Source organism: Biomphalaria glabrata, chromosome 12, assembly GCF_947242115.1.
Source record: "Biomphalaria glabrata chromosome 12, xgBioGlab47.1, whole genome shotgun sequence".
NCBI lineage: Eukaryota > Metazoa > Mollusca > Gastropoda > Planorbidae > Biomphalaria > Biomphalaria glabrata.
Window position 1 is genome coordinate 21,905,716 of NC_074722.1, and position 22,939 is coordinate 21,928,654.

At 34.6% G+C, this 22,939-nt stretch overlaps 1 protein-coding gene across 11 annotated transcripts in view; it reads left to right on the top strand.

The window, feature by feature from the left end:
• Positions 1–22,939, top strand: part of LOC106071320 (balbiani ring protein 3-like) — a 79,880-nt gene that overhangs the window by 5,675 nt on the left and 51,266 nt on the right. For all 11 annotated transcript variants that reach the window (XM_056005609.1, XM_056005610.1, XM_056005616.1 and 8 more), the window contains exons 3-16: positions 8,350–8,536; positions 9,099–9,252; positions 9,539–9,667; positions 9,781–9,898; positions 14,016–14,160; positions 14,376–14,408; positions 15,634–15,809; positions 16,823–17,014; positions 18,432–18,606; positions 19,093–19,164; positions 19,296–19,489; positions 19,576–19,636; positions 21,733–21,792; positions 22,056–22,151. In XM_056005609.1, coding sequence (XP_055861584.1) covers positions 8,350–8,536; positions 9,099–9,252; positions 9,539–9,667; positions 9,781–9,898; positions 14,016–14,160; positions 14,376–14,408; positions 15,634–15,809; positions 16,823–17,014; positions 18,432–18,606; positions 19,093–19,164; positions 19,296–19,489; positions 19,576–19,636; positions 21,733–21,792; positions 22,056–22,151 — 1,792 coding nt within the window. The remainder of the gene's footprint in view (positions 1–8,349; positions 8,537–9,098; positions 9,253–9,538; positions 9,668–9,780; positions 9,899–14,015; positions 14,161–14,375; positions 14,409–15,633; positions 15,810–16,822; positions 17,015–18,431; positions 18,607–19,092; positions 19,165–19,295; positions 19,490–19,575; positions 19,637–21,732; positions 21,793–22,055; positions 22,152–22,939) is intronic.

Here is a 22,939-nt window from a genome sequence, read left to right on the forward strand (position 1 = left end):
GAAGGAACTTTTCTATATTTTGTGCCAACGTTTCGGCGGGCCGGATGGAAGCACGTCGCGGGCCGTATTTTGGGCATCACTGCTTTATATGAACTCACTCTGTCCGTCTGTCTGTCTGATAAAAAGTTGGAACTAATACATTCTCGGATCAAGCTGAAAGTTTGCACAATTATTTATTGGCATAGACAGGACATGGTCTTCGATTTTTTCCATTCCCATTTTTCTTTCTGACAACTTTTGTGGCCCTTCTTCTTGTTTCATTGTATCCCTGTCTGGTGTTTCTGGTCTCTCTCTGTAGCATTATCGTCTTAGCATTGTTTTTGAGTTGGACTGGTGGTCAGAGGCTATTCGAGACGCATGCCATTTGGAAGCATTTTATAGGTAGTGGAGTGCTTACATCCATTACCACTTCCGGCAATGACAACCTTGCGGAATTATTGATTCAATTATCTCAGCGATCAAACTTATAGTTAGGGCAGTTCCTAGAAGTACATGATTTGGAAACAAACATTCCGATGTTCTGTAACACAGCAGTATCCGCTGGTTAAGTATAAGCTAGGTTTTGAGAAGAATATAGGATCCCAGTGTTTGAACTCCCTCTTCTAATTAATAAACAAATAATCTTCTCATTTACGAAATAATGTTTTTACGGATTTTTATGAAAAATATTTTAACTCACTACTCTCTTAAAGTACATTTAACTTTCTACCTAAAACATGTAAAAATCTAATTATCGTTAATATTATGTTCCGATTTTTAAGGAAAAAAAAATCCAAACACCAAAGTAAGGTATGAAAATCTCTCCACATGGCTGTAGTACATCTAATTTTTATACGAGACCATCCAAAAAATTTAATTAACGGTATTACATTTATCTGAAATTCTCTTTTTATTTTACTATTTATACAAACATCCGGAACAATCTATTATATAAACTTTTCAATTGTGTTCATACCTAAAAATTATTGCGATGTTTTGAAACGTAAAATAAAGGTTAATCAATTTTTAATAACTTTTAGTGGTTCTTTTTTTATATCAAGATGACGGACAGACCGACTGACAGACAAAACGCCAAAACAATGCGGCTTTGATCCTTTTTAAATAAATTCTATTAGAACTCAGTGCACCAATGTCTATGAACCCTTGTTAAATATCTCGTGTAAATAAAGACTTTTTTTTTATGGTACCGGTACTAGCCTATTGTGAGGTAATGGAATTTTTTTTCTTTGACGTCATATGAATGGACCCTTTAAATGTAGGCTAATGTTAAAAGAACGCACTCGGTGCACCAATGTCTATTAACCCTCGAAAAATTGCTCGTATTAATGAAAACATATTTTAGTCTAACTAAGCCGTGTGACGTAGTGTTTTTTTTTCCTTTGACGTCATATGGAATGAGTTCTTTAAATGAAATGCTAAAAGAACGCATTCGGTGCACCAAGGTCTATGAACACTCGATAAATGGCTCTTATTGATGAAGGTGATTTTTAGTCTAGCTAGGCCGTGTGACGTAGTGGTGTTTTTTTTCCCTCTGACGTCATATGGAATGAATTCTTTAAATGAAATGCTAAAAGAACGCACTCGGTGCACCAATGTCTATGAACACTCGATAAATGGCTCGTAATGATGAAGGAGATTTTTAGTCTAGCTAGGCTGTGTGACGTAGTGGTTTTTTTTTTTACCTTTGACATCATATGGAATGAATTCTTTAAATGAAATGCTTAAAGAACGCACTCGGTGCACCAAAGTCTATGAACACTCGATAAATGGCTCGTAATGATGAAGGTGATTTTTAGTCTAGCTAGGCCGTGTGACATAGTGTTTTTTTTTCCCTATGACGTTATATGGAATTAATTCTTAAAATGAAACGAAAAAAGAACTCGGTATAGTAATGTTTATTAAGCCTCCTTATGTGACTCGCGTTTATAAAAGGAATGATATCTTGATTTAGATCTAATCTAGATTTTTTAAAACTAGATCTAGATCTGGATTTATATTCTAATTAAAATTATTTTAGAGTCTAGATCTAGAATTTCTAGATCTAGTTTATACTAAAATAGACTAGATTAAGATGTAGAATTTCAATTTCTAAACTTAAAGTGTAAAACAAAAGTGTAGATTTTCATTTCCAAACGTTTTGATTAATATTGTAATGTTTTAACATACTAAAACTAATCTACTATTTTTTATTTAATTTAAATTTACGGCAAATGAATCTTTGAAACATTATTACTTTTGACCATCAAAATTAAATCACCTCTTAAATATTATTTGCGAATATGCAGATCCGACAAACAATGGATTAGCAGATTCGTTGGTATTTGGATATGATTCACTGGTGTAGGTTTCTTTTATTTGAATCGTGTAGAATTCTGTAAAAGCAAACATTTTTTTCACACTTAGTGTATGTGTCATACTTCCGGTTCTCGTATAGATATAAATAGATAGTTCATTCTTCTTTTCACAACACTAGTGGATCCAGAACCTTTAGAAGAATTGGGGGGGGGGGGGCGATTTTTATTCAAATCCTAACACTAACGCCCAGCAAACCTTAACCATATGTATAAACGCACAGACAGCTAGGTGGTCAGGGAGAACGCCGTAAGCTCGCCCAGCGGCGTTCGCCCTGACGCCAAACATTTTCTTCCATTCTTAAAACTGCAGAAACACATTCTCCTGACATCTAAAGCACATTATTTATCCTATTAACAAAGGCAGGTCAAATTTAGTAAAATAAATTTACATGAGGGTAAGGGCCGATCCTGAAGTGTGACTGACATTCGAGGCACAAGTAGCCTATGTATACTATTATACCAACAGGGGGCGACATGATATAATGATTAATTAAAATATCAATAAGTAACTTAAATCATAAAGATATGTAACTAATTCTGTTGAAAAACTGTAATTTCTACCATAAAAAAAATCTCATCTAACCCTAACCCAATTTCTCAAGATATATTTTTTAAGAGTATCTTAGCTTGTTCGGTGATTTGGGTGACACATCTCCCATTGACGCAGGAAAAGTCAAACAAATGAAGACAAAACCAGCACCGAGCACTGTTCGTTGGCGTCATGCGTCTGGCAATCGTATCCTTCGTACTGGTCATTACCTATGACACCTATCTCGCCTCCTCTCTTCTGGGCACATTTCACTCCCTGTATATACTCTTTCCTCCACTTTCAATGTATTTCTGTACAAAGCCAAACTATGATGGAAAGGAAGAGGGTAATAGGCCTACACTATATCCCAACACCTGGTGACCTTCAGAGTCCACTAAAGAGTTCTAACATCGTTTATGTGGACCAGCAAATACTTAGTCTACCATCTGTCAGTCCGTCTGCCAGCAACAACTTCAAAGACTCTCTGCTGAAAATGTCGTAGGGTAATTATGTTTAAGCTGAGCTTCGCACTTGAGGTGTGAACAATTATTCCTCCGTTAGGGCCAGGTATTTTGTAACCCCATCTCTCCCATGTCAAAGTCTTTTTCTTTTCTCTCTCAAACTTTGAGAACTATGTACGATATGAAACTTTGTGAACTATGTATGACATGGGCGTAGCCAGGATTTTTTTTTTGGAAATGGGTTTTGTGGGATTTTTATATATTATTATATTGTTTATATATATAAATATGTGCATGTCTGTGTACGTAATTAATATTTATTACATTCCGATCCTTCATTATTTCGGAAGACGTTTATTGTACCCTTGAATAAGTTCTTCTTGGAGGTAGTGGAAAGACTGTAGACATCCCGGCATTGCCAGCCAGGGGGTCTGGGGAGCGATATGACCTCCCCCAGCTGGGTCCAGGGCGGAACCCCCGTGCCAAGTAGGCCTACTATTTCCGGTATTTAAAACACACACGTAAAAAAATGCATATTCTGAGGTATCTACAGTGCATTATCCTTTTAATAAAAATTTTTAGTTCAAAAAAACAAATATGCCATTCACTGCACTTAAATAATGGAGCCCATCGAATGGTAAAAATTTGCAACACCTCTTGGCTACGCTCATGGAATTTGGAGACAATTTTTTGCTTTAGATTTTCAATTGAAAAGGAAGTTTTATCGTCAAAAACATCTGTTGGGGGGTATTAAGCTAGAAAATCACAGGAATTTTTTTTTTAACAAATTCAAAAACCCTTTTACCTACACTCATAGACTTAGGTGACTGTAGTTTGCTTTAGAATAATATTAAAGAGGTGGTTTTAACCTCAATACACTCTGTAAAAAGGCGGGGGGGTTAAACTCAAAACTTTATGGATATGTTTTAAACTGAAAACCATCTGGAGGGGTTTTAAACTTAAAGCCCTCTGGAGGGGGTTAAACTCAAATCCCCCCTTGGCTACACTCATTGAATTTTATGACTAATTTGCATTAATCTAATAAAGAAGACGTGGTTTTTAGCTTCAAACCCCAATAGAGGGGGTTTTAAACTCAAAACCCTCTGGATGGGGGTTTAACTTATAGCCTTCTGTAAGTGTTTTTTAAACTCAAAACCCCTTTTGGCTACGCTCATAGATTCTGGTGACTGCTTTAAGCTTTAGAATTATATTGAAGAGGGGGTTTAAAATATAAAATCGTATAAAATATTTTGGAGAGGGTTTTAAACTCAAAATCCTCCTTGGCTCATGGAATTTGGTGACTGTCGTGTGAATTATTTTTGAAAATATTTTTGTTACATTTAAAACAATGTGTATATATACTCTATATATCATGATGGACATCAATGCCTTTCAGATCAAACTTGTTTATTAAATAATAATAAATGAAAATTAAAAAAATTAGAAATTTTAAGATTTTAAGAAGAGGCATACAAAAAAGTTTAGTACATGAATGTCATCAAATTGTAAGAGGGTGATTAGTTTAGAGTTGAGGAATAGTTTAGCCTAATTGTTTGCAGCTGAATTGTTTACTGTCCCTGGTAGTGTTAGAGAAATTGGAATGAAGGGTGTGTAGTAAAAATAAATAAATCAGTATATCTATTATTCCCGTCATGTTCTTGGTGGAGCTTAGAAGTTGTAGGATGACATTTTGGGGAGTTTTTTGTTTGGTTGTATACACACAGCGCACGTTGCATGCATTCAAAGAATTGTTGATTTACGTCCTGCTTGCTAGTGCCTAGATCTCACCTGCAACATCGTGTCTAAATCTAGTTGGTTACATCATGTCCCGGAATCAAGCCAACATCAGTGTTGTCACGAGACGTTTTTGTGCCCAGGAAGAGGATGGGCTTAAGCGACCAGGCAGTCAAGAACTGTAACAATAGGACTAAACAATAAGTCTGTGAGTGTGTGTGTGATTTAATGCAACTGTTCTAAGATATAAACATTTAAAGAAATAAAACAATAAACTAATAGTTGGGAAACATCCAAGCCAAAAATTCATTATTGCAACATACCAAATACAAACATTATTGCAACATACCAAATACAAACATTATTGAAACAAAATTATTAATAAGAGGAACTCTGTTGATACTGAACTATTTCTTAAAACTGAACATTGGATCATCGAGGAGATGACTAATCAGTTAGAAAACCCAAAATTACGCTAACACTTCAAATTACTCAACGATTGAATAGCCGTACCACGGTGTTCATTATTGAATGTCAAATTGACCTAAAATAACAACTATTATTTGGACTAAAGCCACACTCTTAGTCGGACGAAGGACGACTCGTTGAAGTACCTAACTAACCGCAAGTTGCGATGTGGCAATCTGAGCACTTGTTAATGATCTATTAATATCTATTGTCATTGTGATCTTTGCATCTCAGTCAAAACATTGTTTACACACTGCAGACTATTACTTAGCTCATGAAGAAATAAACAAAATATTTGAGGTGTTTTTGTTGGTAGTAGATCTAGTACTGTACTATAACACAACATCAAGTAGATCTAGTACTGTACTATAACACAACATCAAGTAGATCTAGTACTGTACTATAACACAACATCAAGTAGATCTAGTACTGTACTATAACACAACATCAAGTAGATCTAGTACTGTACTATAACACAACATCAAGTAGATCTAGTACTGTACTATAACACAACATCAAGTAGATCTAGTACTGTACTATAACACAACACCAAGTAGATCTAGTACTGTACTATAACACAACATCAAGTAGATCTAGTACTGTACTATAACACAACACCAAGTAGATTTTGTACTGTACTATAACACAACACCAAGTAGATCTAGTACTGTACTATAACACAACATCAAGTAGATTTTGTACTGTACTATAACACAACATCAAGTAGATCTAGTACTGTACTATAACACAACACCAAGTAGATCTAGTACTGTACTATAACACAACATCAAGTAGATCTAGTACTGTACTATAACACAACACCAAGTAGATTTTGTACTGTACTATAACACAACACCAAGTAGATCTAGTACTGTACTATAACACAACATCAAGTAGATTTTGTACTGTACTATAACACAACATCAAGTAGATCTAGTACTGTACTATAACACAACACCAAGTAGATCTAGTACTGTACTATAACACAACATCAAGTAGATCTAGTACTGTACTATAACACAACATCAAGTAGATCTAGTACTGTACTATAACACAACATCAAGTAGATCTAGTACTGTACTATAACACAACATCAAGTAGATCTAGTACTGTACTATAACACAACATCAAGTAGATCTAGTACTGTACTATAACACAACATCAAGTAGATCTAGTACTGTACTATAACACAACACCAAGTAGATCTAGTACTGTACTATAACACAACACCAAGTAGATCTAGTACTGTACTATAACACAACATCAAGTAGATCTAGTACTGTACTATAACACAACATCAAGTAGATCTAGTACTGTACTATAACACAACACCAAGTAGATCTAGTACTGTACTATAACACAACACCAAGTAGATCTAGTACTGTACTATAACACAACACCAAGTAGATCTAGTACTGTACTATAACACAACACCAAGTAGATTATGTACTGTACTATAACACAACACCAAGTAGATTATGTACTGTACTATAACACAACACCAAGTAGATTATGTACTGTACTATAACACAACACCAAGTAGATCTAGTACTGTACTATAACACAACATCAAGTAGATCTAGTACTGTACTATAACACAACACCAAGTAGATCTAGTACTGTACTATAACACAACATCAAGTAGATCTAGTACTGTACTATAACACAACACCAAGTAGATTTTGTACTGTACTATAACACAACACCAAGTAGATCTAGTACTGTACTATAACACAACATCAAGTAGATTTTGTACTGTACTATAACACAACATCAAGTAGATCTAGTACTGTACTATAACACAACACCAAGTAGATCTAGTACTGTACTATAACACAACATCAAGTAGATCTAGTACTGTACTATAACACAACACCAAGTAGATTTTGTACTGTACTATAACACAACACCAAGTAGATCTAGTACTGTACTATAACACAACATCAAGTAGATTTTGTACTGTACTATAACACAACATCAAGTAGATCTAGTACTGTACTATAACACAACACCAAGTAGATCTAGTACTGTACTATAACACAACATCAAGTAGATCTAGTACTGTACTATAACACAACATCAAGTAGATCTAGTACTGTACTATAACACAACATCAAGTAGATCTAGTACTGTACTATAACACAACATCAAGTAGATCTAGTACTGTACTATAACACAACATCAAGTAGATCTAGTACTGTACTATAACACAACATCAAGTAGATCTAGTACTGTACTATAACACAACACCAAGTAGATCTAGTACTGTACTATAACACAACACCAAGTAGATCTAGTACTGTACTATAACACAACATCAAGTAGATCTAGTACTGTACTATAACACAACATCAAGTAGATCTAGTACTGTACTATAACACAACACCAAGTAGATCTAGTACTGTACTATAACACAACACCAAGTAGATCTAGTACTGTACTATAACACAACACCAAGTAGATCTAGTACTGTACTATAACACAACACCAAGTAGATTATGTACTGTACTATAACACAACACCAAGTAGATTATGTACTGTACTATAACACAACACCAAGTAGATTATGTACTGTACTATAACACAACACCAAGTAGATCTAGTACTGTACTATAACACAACATCAAGTAGATCTAGTACTGTACTATAACACAACACCAAGTAGATCTAGTACTGTACTATAACACAACATCAAGTAGATCTAGTACTGTACTATAACACAACACCAAGTAGATTATGTACTGTAATGCTTCCTAGTTAACGACTGTGTTTCACTATATTGAACAAACTATGTCCATTACAGATGATGAGACTCCTATATTCTATTACGCTTCTGGTTGCCCTGGTTTGCACCTGCGAGGCTGGAGTCCAAGCCCACGATCCACAAGATCTCCAAACAGCCTTTAACCTTTTTGATTGGTTAAAAGGTTTAGTAAGCAATGGCGGAACCAACTCTCAAAAGACGGAAATAAGATATAATGATAATTTAGGTGAGCTAAAACTCTAATTAGCATTAAATTGGGACAGTATTTCTAAGTAATTTGACACTGGTTTAAGAACAAATTAAAAAGAAAAGGAAAGTTATATTTAGGTCTATGTTAACAATAAGATTTTTCATTTATGTTTTTATCCTTTCTGTTAATAAGTATCTAATGTTATGTGCTTTTATCTTCAATCATAAAATGTAAAGTGTTTCTATATTTTTAATCTAAACTATCTAATGTGTCGCTTTATTTTCAATTGTAAAATAACTACATTGTCACTTTATTGTCAATCAAAAAGAAACTATCTAATGTATCTTTATCTTCAGTCATACAATAACTATCCAATGTCTCTTTATCTTCAGTAATAAAGTAACAATCTATTTTTTTTTTACCTTCAATCATAAAGTATCTAATGTGTCTCTTTATCTTCAGTCATTAAGTAACTATCTTAATCTTTAGTCATAAAGTATCTAATGTTAAATGTTCTAATCTTCAGTCATAAAGAATATATTTTATGTGTTTTTTTATCTTCAATCATAAAGAATTATATGTGTCTCTTTTTCTCAAGTCACAAAGTGTCCACCTAACGTAATGTTTGTACTGGACGGCTCTGACAGTGTGTCGCCCATTGGCTTCACTTACGCCAAAACAGCCTTAGTCAGAGAAATCAGAACTGTCACAACAACCTACTCTGATGCTCATGTAGGGGTCATACTCTTTAGGTAGGTTCAACGTCAAGTCACTTGATTTGTATTAAGCTGGTGACTTTGACTTGTATTTAGCTGGTGACTTTGACTTGTATTTAGCTTTAGTACACAAATACTCTTCAGATTATTAAGTCAAAAATTGTTGTGTGATGCATAACGTTCCAATACAAACTTTAAAAAAAACTTTATTTAAGGAATAACATTTGACAAATGCCACTAGTCTGGTCTAAATGTTCTGTTGACCTTATTACTGGGGGATGTTTCGCTTACAAAATGTGATCAAAATCTTTATTATTGACAGTGACGTCACAGAAGAAATCGTCATCAAGGCACGTACTCCCAGTGAGATTGAAGACCTGATCAAGCAGGTAAACGCTCTGAAACAGCCCAGAAGGAAAACTGCTATCCCTGTGGCGCTCAGGAGAGCCAGGTAGAAATCATATACGATTATGTCTAATTTGTGTACAAAATAGTTTCTGATTAAAGTCTATGATGCTGTAGTGTTCAGTACAATAATTTTATATTAATATTTTATCATTTCAGACAAATTTTATTAGAGTATTCTAGCCAGGAGTATAGAGCTTACAATGGTGAAAGAAGCGGAAATGTCATTGTTTTATTATCCGACGGTAACCCTGACAACCAACGAGCTACTATTTCGGTGAGATTTGAATATCTGTTTAATGCAGTATAAATTTTAGTTGTTATGAAAACAATTTTTTAAAAAAATTCGATGATAATCCTTTATTTTTTACATTTAGCTTTGATTTGCAGACACATAAAAATAAGACAATGATTAAAAAACTCATTGGTCTCACATTTCTCTACAGGATTAAACTTTAGTTATTTAAAGTGTTCTTTTTTTTAGCCAGACTGTACTGGGACTACTGGAACCATTAAGAATGCATAGATTACTAAAAAGAAAAAAAACGGCTTAAAAATATTATAAGTAGTAGTTTTGATGGACATTTGTTCTAATCTATATATATAATTCTCTTCGTCGCTCAAGAGGGGGGGGGGGGGAAACAAGTATTCACCGGTCACTACGGATGGCTTCCTGGTCGTGCGGTTTGCGCGCTGGACTGTCGTTTGGATTTATCTTAATCAAACCCTGCCCGCTCCCACCCCCCTTCGTTCTTCAACTCTAAAGAAACATCCGAATTATGTAAAACATTTTACAAACATTTTACAAACACTAAATAGCAGCGCCGGACTTAACCATTGTGACCAAGAAGTCATGGAAAGAGAACAAGTAATCTACTATGTATATTCACCCGTCACTAATTAGCAGGGTGGGGCCCTATGCGAAACGGATTTCGCGGGGCCAAGATTGGGTGGGGAAGCGGATAATAAGTGAAATTTAAGAGTTTGTATTAGAAAATAAATTCGTCTATGCATTTTATTCATTCAATTACTTTACGAGCCTTGCGTGTAGCAAAGTCATACAGTATATCATAATAATTCTGTTTCCTACATAGATCACCCTCAATAGCAAGAATTACCAAATGTTTCAATCTATTTTTAAGATTTGTTGACCTCAAGTAATTCTTCATTAGTTTGAGGCGCGAGAAGCTTCTTTTACCAGATTACACAATTACGGCTAATGCATAATGCCGTTTTTATTTATCGCGCGTAGGATTGGCGTTTTCCATATTGAATGACACCCCAAAATGACAATTTTTGTCTACATATTTCCGTATATTTTAAGGACTTTTTTGTATATTTTGCAATTTTGGGAGATTTCTAGAAGCTACTGGTAAATCGACAGGAGGGCGCGGGAAATCTGTTTTAAGTTATAAAATGATTTAATTTAATAATTTATGAACCTTAAATTAGCGCGGGTCCTATGAAAGTGCGGGGCCCAATGCGGTCGCATAGGTTGCAGTGGCCTAAGACCGGCCCTGCAAAATAGCGGCGTATGGTATGCCGCTGGTCGACTAGTTTGTTTTATTCTTACTCTTTATTAAATGTTTTGATACGGGTAAATGTTGAAGAGAGATTAGAAGAATGATGAATAGCCAGGTGTTAGGTCTGATGAAGTGATAACATTTATGAATAGCTAGGTGTTAGGCCTGATGAAGTGATAACATTTATGAATAGCTAGGTGTTAGGCCTGATGAAGTGCTAACATTTATGAATAGCTAGGTGTTAGGCCTGATGAAGTGCTAACGTTTATGAATAACTAGGTGTTAGGACTGATGAAGTGCTAACATTTATGAATAGCTAGGTGTTAGGACTGATGAAGTGCTAACATTTATGAATAGCTAGGTGTTAGGACTGATGAAGCGCTAACATTTTTCTTGCAGCAATTCTTTCACTACAGCACTCGGCCTGTTTCGTGTTATTCATAACGCTACATATCCCCTGCAAGATTGTCATTGCAGGAAGTTGAAATGGATATAAGCACTACACTACCCATAAAAAACTTCCTAATGGCATGCGTCTTAGCCTCTGACAAGCAGTTCAACTCCTGGGCTTGGCCTTCACGTGTGGTTCTGCTATTTGCTCCCGTGGAACTGTTTTCACTGACAGGAGGAGGGGCTAAGGCAGGCATGTCAAACTGGGTGTTCGGGGGCCGCATGCGGCCCTCGACCACCTTGCATGCGGCCCCCTTGGCCACCTAAAAAATTATAAAAATAATGTTAAACTATTACGCTGGAAAACAAGAGATGACAAGCTACTTGAATTGAAAAATAGTATTTGTTAAACTGAACAACGAGGGTGAGTCTGCAGTGAAAGCCAATGCAAATCATTTAATAATGTGATTTTATGAAGGAGTGTGTCGTTAGAGCCGAAGTAATTTGTCCAGAAAAGGTGAAAGCATTCAAAGAAATAGCGTTAACTAGTGACACTGTGGCAGAAAGAATAAATGACATGTCAGTCAGGTTGCGTGAACAATTAAAGAACAAAATAGCTGATTTTGAATTATTTTTATTGGCTCTCGATGAGTCAACTGATGTAAAGGGTGTAGCACAGTTGGCTATATACATTTTGACATACACGAGGAACTACTTGAGATCTGTTCTATGCATAACACCACAACAAGAGAGGGTGTTTTTGAGAAATGACAGGAGGTGATAATGCAGTACAATTTATCTTTGGTAAAGCTAACTAGTCTAACAAGGTATGGCGCACCAACCATGAAATGAAATGGTTTTGATGCAAAGTTACTTGCAAAAATAAGAGAGACTGATGATAATTTTAAATTTGCTTATTTTCAGTGCATCATTCACCAAGAAACATTCTGCGCACAGCAATTACACCTCCAACATGTCATAAGACCGTTTTCAGTCGCTTCTCAATTTTATTCGTGCCCGTGGTTTTAATGCTCGCCAATGTGTAATGTTTCTGGATGACATTGAACATGAATTTGATTAGTTCCCTACAACACAGAAGTCCGCTGGCTCTCATGACATATAATATTGAAGATATTGTTTGCACTGCGTGAGGAAATCGTATTGTTTCTGAACATGAAAGTTGAACCTGTTGAACATTTCCAAACTGACGAATGTGTTCAGGATTTGGCATTAGCAGTTGATCCCACTGGTCACCTGCAAGACTTGAATTTGAAACTTCAAAGTAAAGATAAAATTGTCACAACTGCGTGTGATCATGTGAAATGCTTTCAAGCAAAATTAGGACTGTGGATAAACCAAATATGAAGTGAAAATTTTGTTCACTTCTCAACGTGTCAGGAGCTAAAAAGATTAAATACGGTTGCGACATTTGGTGAATGTCTTACATCTAGAATCGTTAGTAGATGCTTTCAATGACCGTTTTCGTGACTTCGTTGCATAAGAACAAGAATTTTAGTATTTTGTATCTCCATTCTCACTTGATTCTGAAAATGCTGCTGGAAATGTGCAACTAGAGCTGATAGAATATCAGTCAGATTCTTAGTTGAAATCGAAATACATTGAAATGGCTGTGCCAAAATTGTACAGTTATTTACCCTGAACGGTATGTTGAATTGCGGAAATTTGCAGCCAGAATTCTAGCTATGTTTGAATGCACTGGTCTCTGTAAGCAGTTCTTTTCCATAATAAAAGCTACAAAAAACACCTCACCGTTCGAGATTATCTGATCAAAATTTGTCATCTGTGATGAAAGCGTCAGTGGCAAACAAATTTCAACCTGACATTAATAAAATGGTATCTTCAAAAAGATGTTAAGCATCAGGACAAAGAAAATAATGCGTTATCAAAGTATTTTTTAATTAGCCAATAGTACTACAAATTTAACTAAGGGACAGGTATGCCATTAATTATTGTATTCTATTGCATTATTTCTAATTTACAAAAAAAAACTAGTAGGCTGTTTTGCAATAGATTTTTTTTGCTGCTCCTCAGGTCTTAGTAAGTTTTCTATGTGGCCCATACACCTTAATGAGTTTGACATGCCTGGGCTAAGGCGAGTAACTGGCGTCTAAACCATGACTGGCTACTTACCTAGGAGAAAGAATAACTCTTAAATCAAATATTTTCTGCCATGCAGCTTTACCCCAAAATATATTAATTATTTTAATCTTTATTGCCTAAAAATCGATGAGTAGACTGTCACCCACCTTCCCGTCGTACTAATATCGTCCACATTTGCATGCTTATTTAATTAATGCATTTGCACTCAAAATTGCATATTGCTTGCTTCTGTGTTTGTATTATTGAGAGCAAATTGTTTTGACTGTTAAAAAGAATAAAACTATATGGTTAACCCAATAACAGAAGTAAATATTTCTATATATTGTATTGTGTTTTAAAGAAATAATGTTTACTTTTTAGGAAGCCAAAATCGCCAAAGATCGTGAAATTCTGATCATCTCTCTTTCGTTGGAAGACGCTCTACTCCAGCTGCTTCAAGATATCTCTCACGTTGTACAAGAATACAGAACTGCTATTAACTGGCAATCTCTTGTGGCTTGTCCAGGTACGATGTCTTTAATAGCGTATTATCGTTTTCCATGATAATTTTTTTTTTTAATTTCAATTACTTTCTATCTTACATAAGTTTATACATCTTGTTCTTTTTTTATTCAAAGTGATGCAAACAAAAACAAAACCAAAACATTTTGACAACGTAACTTTAAGTAATATAACCCATCCCATTTTTTTATATTGCATTTTTGTTCATATATTTTGCAGGTCGTGTATTGGAGATAGTCCCTAAAGGATCAGGTAAATGTTTCTATTTTTATGTGCCTTTTGCTGTCCTTTTTTTTTTGCTTTAGCAAAGCATTTTTTTTTCTGTTTCTTTGTTGTTTGCTCATTAATCAGATATTAGATAAAATTTTGACTTATAGGATGACCAACATGAATATCTTATTTAACCTTGGTTAGGCCAATAATAGAATATGCATCCTCTGTTTTGGACCCCTCAAATCAAGAAAACATTAAGAAACTGGAACAGACACAAAATAGAGCAGTGAGATTCATAACAAACGAATATTCATATTTGACTAGAGTAACAACTTTAGTAAAATCACTAAATTTAGAAAGCCTTCAGGATATAGAAGACTTAAAAGTAATATAGTAAAGTATCAATTATACATAAAAGACAACCATAATCTTCAAATGCCATAACAAAATTTAATAAAATACTCAGAAAGACACAAAGACAAAGGCACATTCCTCATTTCATATGCTAGGACAAATTTGTACAAAAGCTCCTTCTTACCTAGCGCTATTAGAGCATGGAATGGGTTGCCTGAGCTAGCCAGAAAAACCAGTGACTTGACGGAGTTTAGGTCATTGGTTAATATGCATGACTAAACTAAATGCATGGCGCGTAGGACGTAATCATCTTCTTTTTTGAAGTAACGTCTGTATCATATAAGATAAGATAAGATATTTAAAAGCTTTTAAAATATAGACCTACATCTTAAATACTAAACCCAATATAAATAGATTCAACTATTATTGTTTCGACTCTCCATCATTGTTTTACTCTTGATGGAGAATGGCCTAGAGGCAGAACTATCAGACTGTACGGTGCCCTGCATATTGCCATTTTAAAGCTGACACTAGTTTCCGTAGGTTGTTTTGACAGCCAATTCTCTCTAATATAGCAAACAGACCGCTTCTGCTGACAAGGTCAAAAGCCTCGGTTAAATCAGTTGCTTTTGTTCTCTGCTAATCTCCTGTCGCAAGGATAAAATCATATCTGTAGTGAATCTCCCAGCCCTAAAGCCACACTGCGACTCAGGATTTAGCTACCCAATAATTCAAGCATCGAAAGCTTAAAATGTCAGATGCATGGAATATCTAACAAGCACTACGTCAACAATTTAGACTGTAGACGCCTTGGCTGGCTTGGATATGTTTACAGAATTGTACTTATGTGCTAAGGAAATGAAGCTTTGAAAAAAAAACTTTGATTTACTTATTGTGTTTTGCGTTGTAGGCTGTCGTGACATACTCTTTGTTGTCGATGGCTCGGACAGCGTACTCAGACGTCAGGACATTGTTAGGCAATACCTGGCTTACGCTTCTCTTCGATACCGCCAGGTGTCCAACGCCATTGGGGTCAACATTTACGGAACTGATCCTAACGTTCAACCAAGTGATACTAGACTCAGGGTAGGTGTTGCACTTAAACCAATTGATACTAGACTCAGGGTAAGTATTGCACTTAAAACAAGTGATACTAGACTCTAAGTGTTGCACTTAAACCAATTGATACTAGACTCAGGGTAAGTGTTGCACATAAACCAAGTGATACTAGACTCTACTCTACGTGTTGCACTTAAACCAATTGATACTAGATTCAGGGTAAGTATTGCACTTAAAACAAGTGATACTAGACTCTAAGTGTTGCACTTAAACCAATTGATACTAGACTCAGGGTAAGTGTTGCACATAAACCAAGTGATACTAGACTCTACTCTACGTGTTGCACTTAAACCAATTGATACTAGATTCAGGGTAAGTATTGCATTTAAACCAAGTGATACTAGACTCTAAGTGTTGCACTTAAACCAAGTGATACTAGACTCAGTGTAAGTGTTGCACTTAAATCAAGTGATACTAGACTCTAAGTGTTGCACTTAAACCAAGTGATACTAGACTCTAAGTGTTGCACTTAAACCAAGTGATACTAGACTCAGTGTAAGTGTTGCACTTAAATCAAGTGATACTAGACTCTAAGTGTTGCACTTAAACCAAGTGATACTAGACTCTAAGTGTTGCACTTAAACCAAGTGATACTAGACTCAGTGTAAGTGTTACACTTAAACCAAGTGATACTAGACTCAGGGTAACTGTTGCACTTGAACCAAAGGATACTAGACCTAGGTCTCGTACTTAGTGGCCTACTAGACTACTTGCACTTTGTGATCAATCAATGCTAGACTGCTGGTCATGTGCTCATTTGTTTTAAGATTGTTGTTCATTTTTAACATGAAGTTAAATTTCAGACATGCTAAAAATTAAAAGTACCATTACTTTTGCTCACTAAGTTTGACAAGAGCAATTTCAATGTTAGCAACCTTTTTCAGTTTGCAATGATTAGAACTAGTTGTAGAAATGGCAAACTTGTAAGTCTGTCTTCATTAAAGAAATGCCAAAGCAACTAGATTACTTTCATGTTACAGTTGGAAGAAGACAAACATAAACTGGCTGAAAGAATCAGACTCAATCTCATGTTTCCCAAAAGTGGCGGTACGGGTGCTGACAAAGCAATCAGACAATCTATTAACATGTTAGATGATGATGTCCGTGGCAGACCCAGCTCCTTAGTGCTCATTATCGATGGACCTCCTATTGACCTCCAAGCAACACGACAGGTAAACACACTCAATTAGATCAATAGTGCTGTAACTAGTACAACCCCTCCCCATAACAAAAAAAAAAGCTCGTTTTGTTAAAAAAAATAATAAAAGCGAATCTTGACTAGAAGGATATGACAATTTTAATATATGGGCCTGGGTTCAATAATATAATGGTGCCCCCCCCCCCCCTTCCCATACATTAATTATCTAAGTTAGTACTACATTTTAAAAGTAATACTTTCTTTACACCAAGTTCAGTTTTAACTTCTTGTTATGAAACTTGATGCTTAATTACCTTAACGTTATTTCAAAGTTTCGTAGTAACTAGCACATGTTTTATTATGTCTTTCTTACTAAATAAATATTTACATTTCAAAAACAGTTATGTCTGAGAACTGTTAAACATTGGTGAAATACAGGGCGGTGTCTATCCATTGCTAATCAGTTGAGATAAAATTTCTAATCTATCAGTAGACATATATCAGTGGATATAAGATGAAGTATATATCCACATTATATCGACTGGAAAACGTTTTTTAACCTGGCTCAATCATACTTGAAAATCAAATAGACTACTCACTGCTAAGACATTTCTTTATTACTCTTATTATCTATGTGACAGCAACCACATGACACACATGTTATTGCAACATATTAAGTATTTTTTTTAAGGTTCCATCCATTTATTACTTCGCATTTTAAAAATTTGTCAAAGAAAATAATAACACAATTAAAGCTAATTAAAATTATATAAGAATTTGAATGAAGTATTTAAAATATAACAGCCAAATATTTCATTTTTTATTTTTTAATTGCCCATATCATCTGATCCAACATTCTTCCAAGATAAGCCTTATTTTAAACTCGTGAGTGTCAGGGTTAAGCCCATTTTCTTTCAAGGCATCTCTCAGACGGTTACTTGTTTCCTGACGCAACTCCCGCCTCCAGATGGATAGATAGATAGATAGATAGATCGTGAGACTAAAGATAAGCCTACATAACTACAGTCACAGATTTGGCAATTGGCATCTCAAATCACCAGATGCTATAGCACTTTCGCCCTTTTGGTGTTTACGCCATCTACAATCCAGTCATCTTCCTTTATGCATAGGCCTACTCTACAATTAGAACTATCCAGTGGCTCATTTTTTCAAATGTTGGTGTCAATTTTGAAGAGCTTCATGTCGTCTTTTATATACATTGGTAAATCTTAAAAGTGGGCGACCTGCAGCTCTCCTGCCTTCTATTAGATTAACATAGTTACATACAGAATGTCTTGTGAGTGTAGACTAGACCTTGTCAGCCTTGTGGCATTCTGCAAACATATCCAAGCCAGCCAAGGCACCCAAGGCGTCTGCTGTCTAAATTGTTGGCTTAGTGGTTGTTAGTTTATTTTCGTACAACGTAAATATTAAATTATTCTTTTAATAAGGCCATTCAAACAGCAAGGGTCAGTGGTTACCCTGTCATCATTATCCGTGTTGGGACAGCGCTTAGTGATGAAGATCTGAATCAGATGAGTGGTGGATTAACAGGGGATGTGTACAGCGTGAGCAGCTTCACTGAACTATACACAGTAGATTTCGATCATTCTGTCTGCAAGCCAGGTTAGCTACTCTATATTTACACATAAACTAAATGAGATGACATCTTTTCTGCCTTGTTGACTATAGAAACTAATTACTGATAATAACAAGTATTTGCTGCACAATTATATATGCATGACTAGATTGAACTAGTGATACCCATAGTACGTAATCATCTTCTTTTTTGAATTAACGTCTGTATTAGATAACATAAGATAAACTATTCCCGTTAAAATTTTATGTAGGCTGTCTAAAATATAGTCTATATAAATTGATATGAAAACAAACTTTTATTGTAAGTCAAGCTAGATCATTGTTACTTCTAAGCAATAGCTATGATTAGGAATTCTAAAACTAATAATCTAATTTGCAAAAATAGACTTAGATACAAAATTAAGAGTAAGTCACATTTATATTTATTAGATCTATGTTTAGCTCAAATTCTATTGAAGCATAGTAAACTAATGATCTATAATTCAATAGAAAAGAAATTATCTTTATCAACAGATTCTCCTTGCACAGTCTCAAGCAAGTCTTGTTCTTCACCTTATATTTTTGACCAAAAAACGTGCTCGTGTGGTCAGTAGTTTTGTCTACACTTTATCTCCTTAAACTAATTAGATTATATTATGATCAATTTTTATCTACAATAGGCTAATGTCATGATTTACTGTAATGTTAAAGAATCTAACTAGTTTTCTTTTCCATAGCTTGCCCTGATGTATGCCCATATAAAAAAACACATGATGCCAAATGCAACTGTGTATGTCTTGACAAGTGTCCTTTTGGAAAACTTCAGGATGCCAACTGCAACTGTTACTGCCCCACCAATAACTGTCCCTCAGGACAGCAGTATGATAATTGTACCTGCCTTACATGCTCAGGTTCCTGTCCAGCAGGCCAGGTTAGTTCAAAGATCTGTATTATTTAATGGGATCTCTTTAAAATGTTGTTTCACTAAGAAAATTCAATGTCTATTTTTTTTTCTAGATTATGAGCAGTAATTGCCAATGTTTGTGCTCAAGTACACTCCAGGCCCCACATTCAACATGTAAGTTAATAATATTAATTATGCTTCCACTAATTCAAATTTTTAAAGTTATGAGCTCTAGACTTCAATTAATATTTGTTATAAATAACATCTTAACCTAATTAGGCTGAAGATTGCACATATAATAATCAAGGAAAAAAAATATTGCATTCAATTGTAGAGTTATGAGGTGTTCCAAAATTGGAACAAGAGACAACTACAATTAACATGTACAAATTACCTGCTACTTATTGTGATATTTTCCAGAGCATTTCACAGGCAACATTTTTCATATTGAAATATTGTGTTCTTGTGATGTTGGACACATTGTGTTTCCTTTTCCTGTTTAACTGTCACATGATTCAAGCCATCAAAATAAGAATGAATGTTGCCCTGCTGAAAAGGTTTTCTTTTCTTAGCCAGTGTCAGCAGGATGATCATGACTTTGCAAATAATAACATTGGATGCATCGCCAAAACTCCAAAAGATCCAATAGCTTCTTATAAAATATTAAATGCCATACATTTTGTAAAGCCAATTTAAAACAGAAAAATATTGGACCTGAATATTGTTTCTTTCCATAGATTAATGCCTGATATTTATGTTGTTTTCATCAGCTCTGTCTACACCTTCCAAGACTGATTATGTTTTACCCAGCTCTGCCTATACCTCCCATGTAACTGATTATCGTTTGCTGCTGTACTAGGATTTTCTTTTTTTTTGCAAATAAATATTGACAGGACAAAGGGGATAAACAACAACACCAGATGATGCAACATGGACAACATGGTTATCATACAATCTTCAAATAATATATTGCCTTTGTCATCAGTTAGATAATTGAATTAGTCTCTTTCTATTATTTTTAGTACTAAATCTGGTGCTTTAATAAGGTGATCGTTTCTCACATTATCTGTTACCTGATGCCCCAGTTGAACAGGGCTTATCCAAAAGTGCATTGCTAGTGAATAAGTTATCAAGCACAAAATGGGATCGTCCAGAGTGTGCCTACATAAATGCCTCACTAAATTGCAGGACAAAGAGATGCAGTGATAAAGTATACCTCATCCTTATCACTTGGACATTTGCCCAAATATGTCTGAAACCAGTGAATGTGACCCTGACAAGGGGCTCAACGCCAAAAACTTGAAACTGAAACAAATAGGCTTACTGCAAATAAATGGTTTGCACTCATGACAACCATTATAAGATCAATGCTGATATATGTTTCATTTGAAATAAATTTCATGCATCTTTCATTGAGTTCTTTATAAGTGCTAGCAACTTGAAAAACTTGTCCATTGGATCCAAATTTGCAGTCTGCAACATACATTTTCATTGTCAGTGGCATGCATGTTTGAAAATATAGTTGTAAAGAGATCCCGTTTTATTGCTGCATTAAGGAGTACATTAAGTGTTCTTTATTCCCAAATTATTTTCAGGGAGATTCTACAGGTCTACAAGGAATAGCAATATTATTTGTGGTACCAGCAGGGGATTAGCTTAGTATTTTAAAATGGAACATGCAAGATGTGACAACATGATAACTTTGGTAGTTTTTTTTCACAGCAACATAGCATCACTAACATGGAAGTGATAGAAAAAAAAATTTAGTACATGACATAGATAACTCTTTAAAAATGCTGAAAAAATTTTCATGACTTTATGAGAAGCACACCTATCTCTGCTAGGTGGTGACTGCACAACATGATAATTTGTATCCCAAGAAAGCTTATATGCTTGAACAAATTGAATGCCAAATTGTGGCCTTGATCAACAGGATATATATAACTCGCATGGAATTGGAATAAAATGAGTTAAATACTATCATGTTGGAAAAGATACAATGTTATTAATGTTAAACTTTTAATTAATTGTATTAATTAAATTCAATTCATAAATTTGCAGACTGATAACATGTAGTTATCTTTTAGACTTCCCAGTAAATATACATTTCAACCTATAGACCTATCCATTAGAATGTTTGATGTGATGTCTTATCAAAATCCTTAATGTTTTAATAAAACTTTAATAGAGATGAATTATTACTCTAATAGGTTATGAAGTATGTGAGAATTAAACAAAATATATATTATTTTTTTTTTTTAAATTGCCAGGTGGCTGTGTAACACAATGTCAATCTCCATTGATGTATAACTACAATACGTGCTCTTGTGGTAAGTAAAGAAGCACAAATTAGGCTTATTTTATATATCACAGATGTTACTTCAAAATAGAAGATAATTACTTAAACAGATAAAAATGTATAACTACAAATCATGTAACTTACTAGTGATAAGTTCCACAAGAACGATAAATAAACAGTAATCATGATTAAGTCAAAATTAGTTACCATGGAACAAAAAAAATTAAAATCAACCACCTTTAAATCTAAAAAGTGAGCTAGCATTTTATAATTGTTAAACATTGTTTTTTTCAGAAAGTATTTTACAATGTCCAACTAATGCTTACAAATCTGGTAACACCTGTGTCTGTAACAATCCGTATACATATAATAGTGGTTTGAATACTTGTGGTAAGACCATTTTTAAAAATATGTGCATTTTGTTTATTAACCAATATTTGTAGACCATTATTATTATTATATTAGAAATGAACAAGTATGCAAAGGTCGAGTTTCACTAAAGAGAAACAAATTTCACAGTAGTCCCTTTATCAGTGTCCACTGAGGAATTTTTTGGTGATGTGGCAGGTCTGCAGCAGTACTGCCTTCTGACTGGCTAGGAGAATCTCCTTATGGTTCTTCAACCAATTCATATATCTCCAACTACGTTTGGTTAATGGGTCATCAGTCTACTTATATAGTTAGTGATATTTAATTGTGCCAGTACTCGCCAATTCATAATGTGTGGAGCATAAACAAATTTGCATTATGCGAGTAGCTGACCTAAAAAAATGCAAATAAATGAAAACCATGTTTGTTTGTAAAATGTTTTACATATTGTGGATGCTCCTTTAGAGTTAAGAAAATATTCATCATAGCCCAAGTTTCCCTCAAAATAAATAAAAATTACTAAAAACTTCTAAGTATCTTTACCTGATATAATAAAGTATAGTAAAAGTCTGCTCCACAGATTTAAGGTTGTGTGTGTGTGTGGGGGGGGGGGGGATAAAACAACATAATCATGAGTAAAAAATATCAATAAAAAGAATATGTTTATAGTATTATTTCTTATTATGTACAAATGGTGTGATTTCTTTGTATATTTATGTTCCTCCCTTCCTGAAGATTTGCAAAGAGGTTTAGTAGAATTTAATGAATTGATTTACTGTCTCTACAACAGCCCACCTAATGTTGGTAAT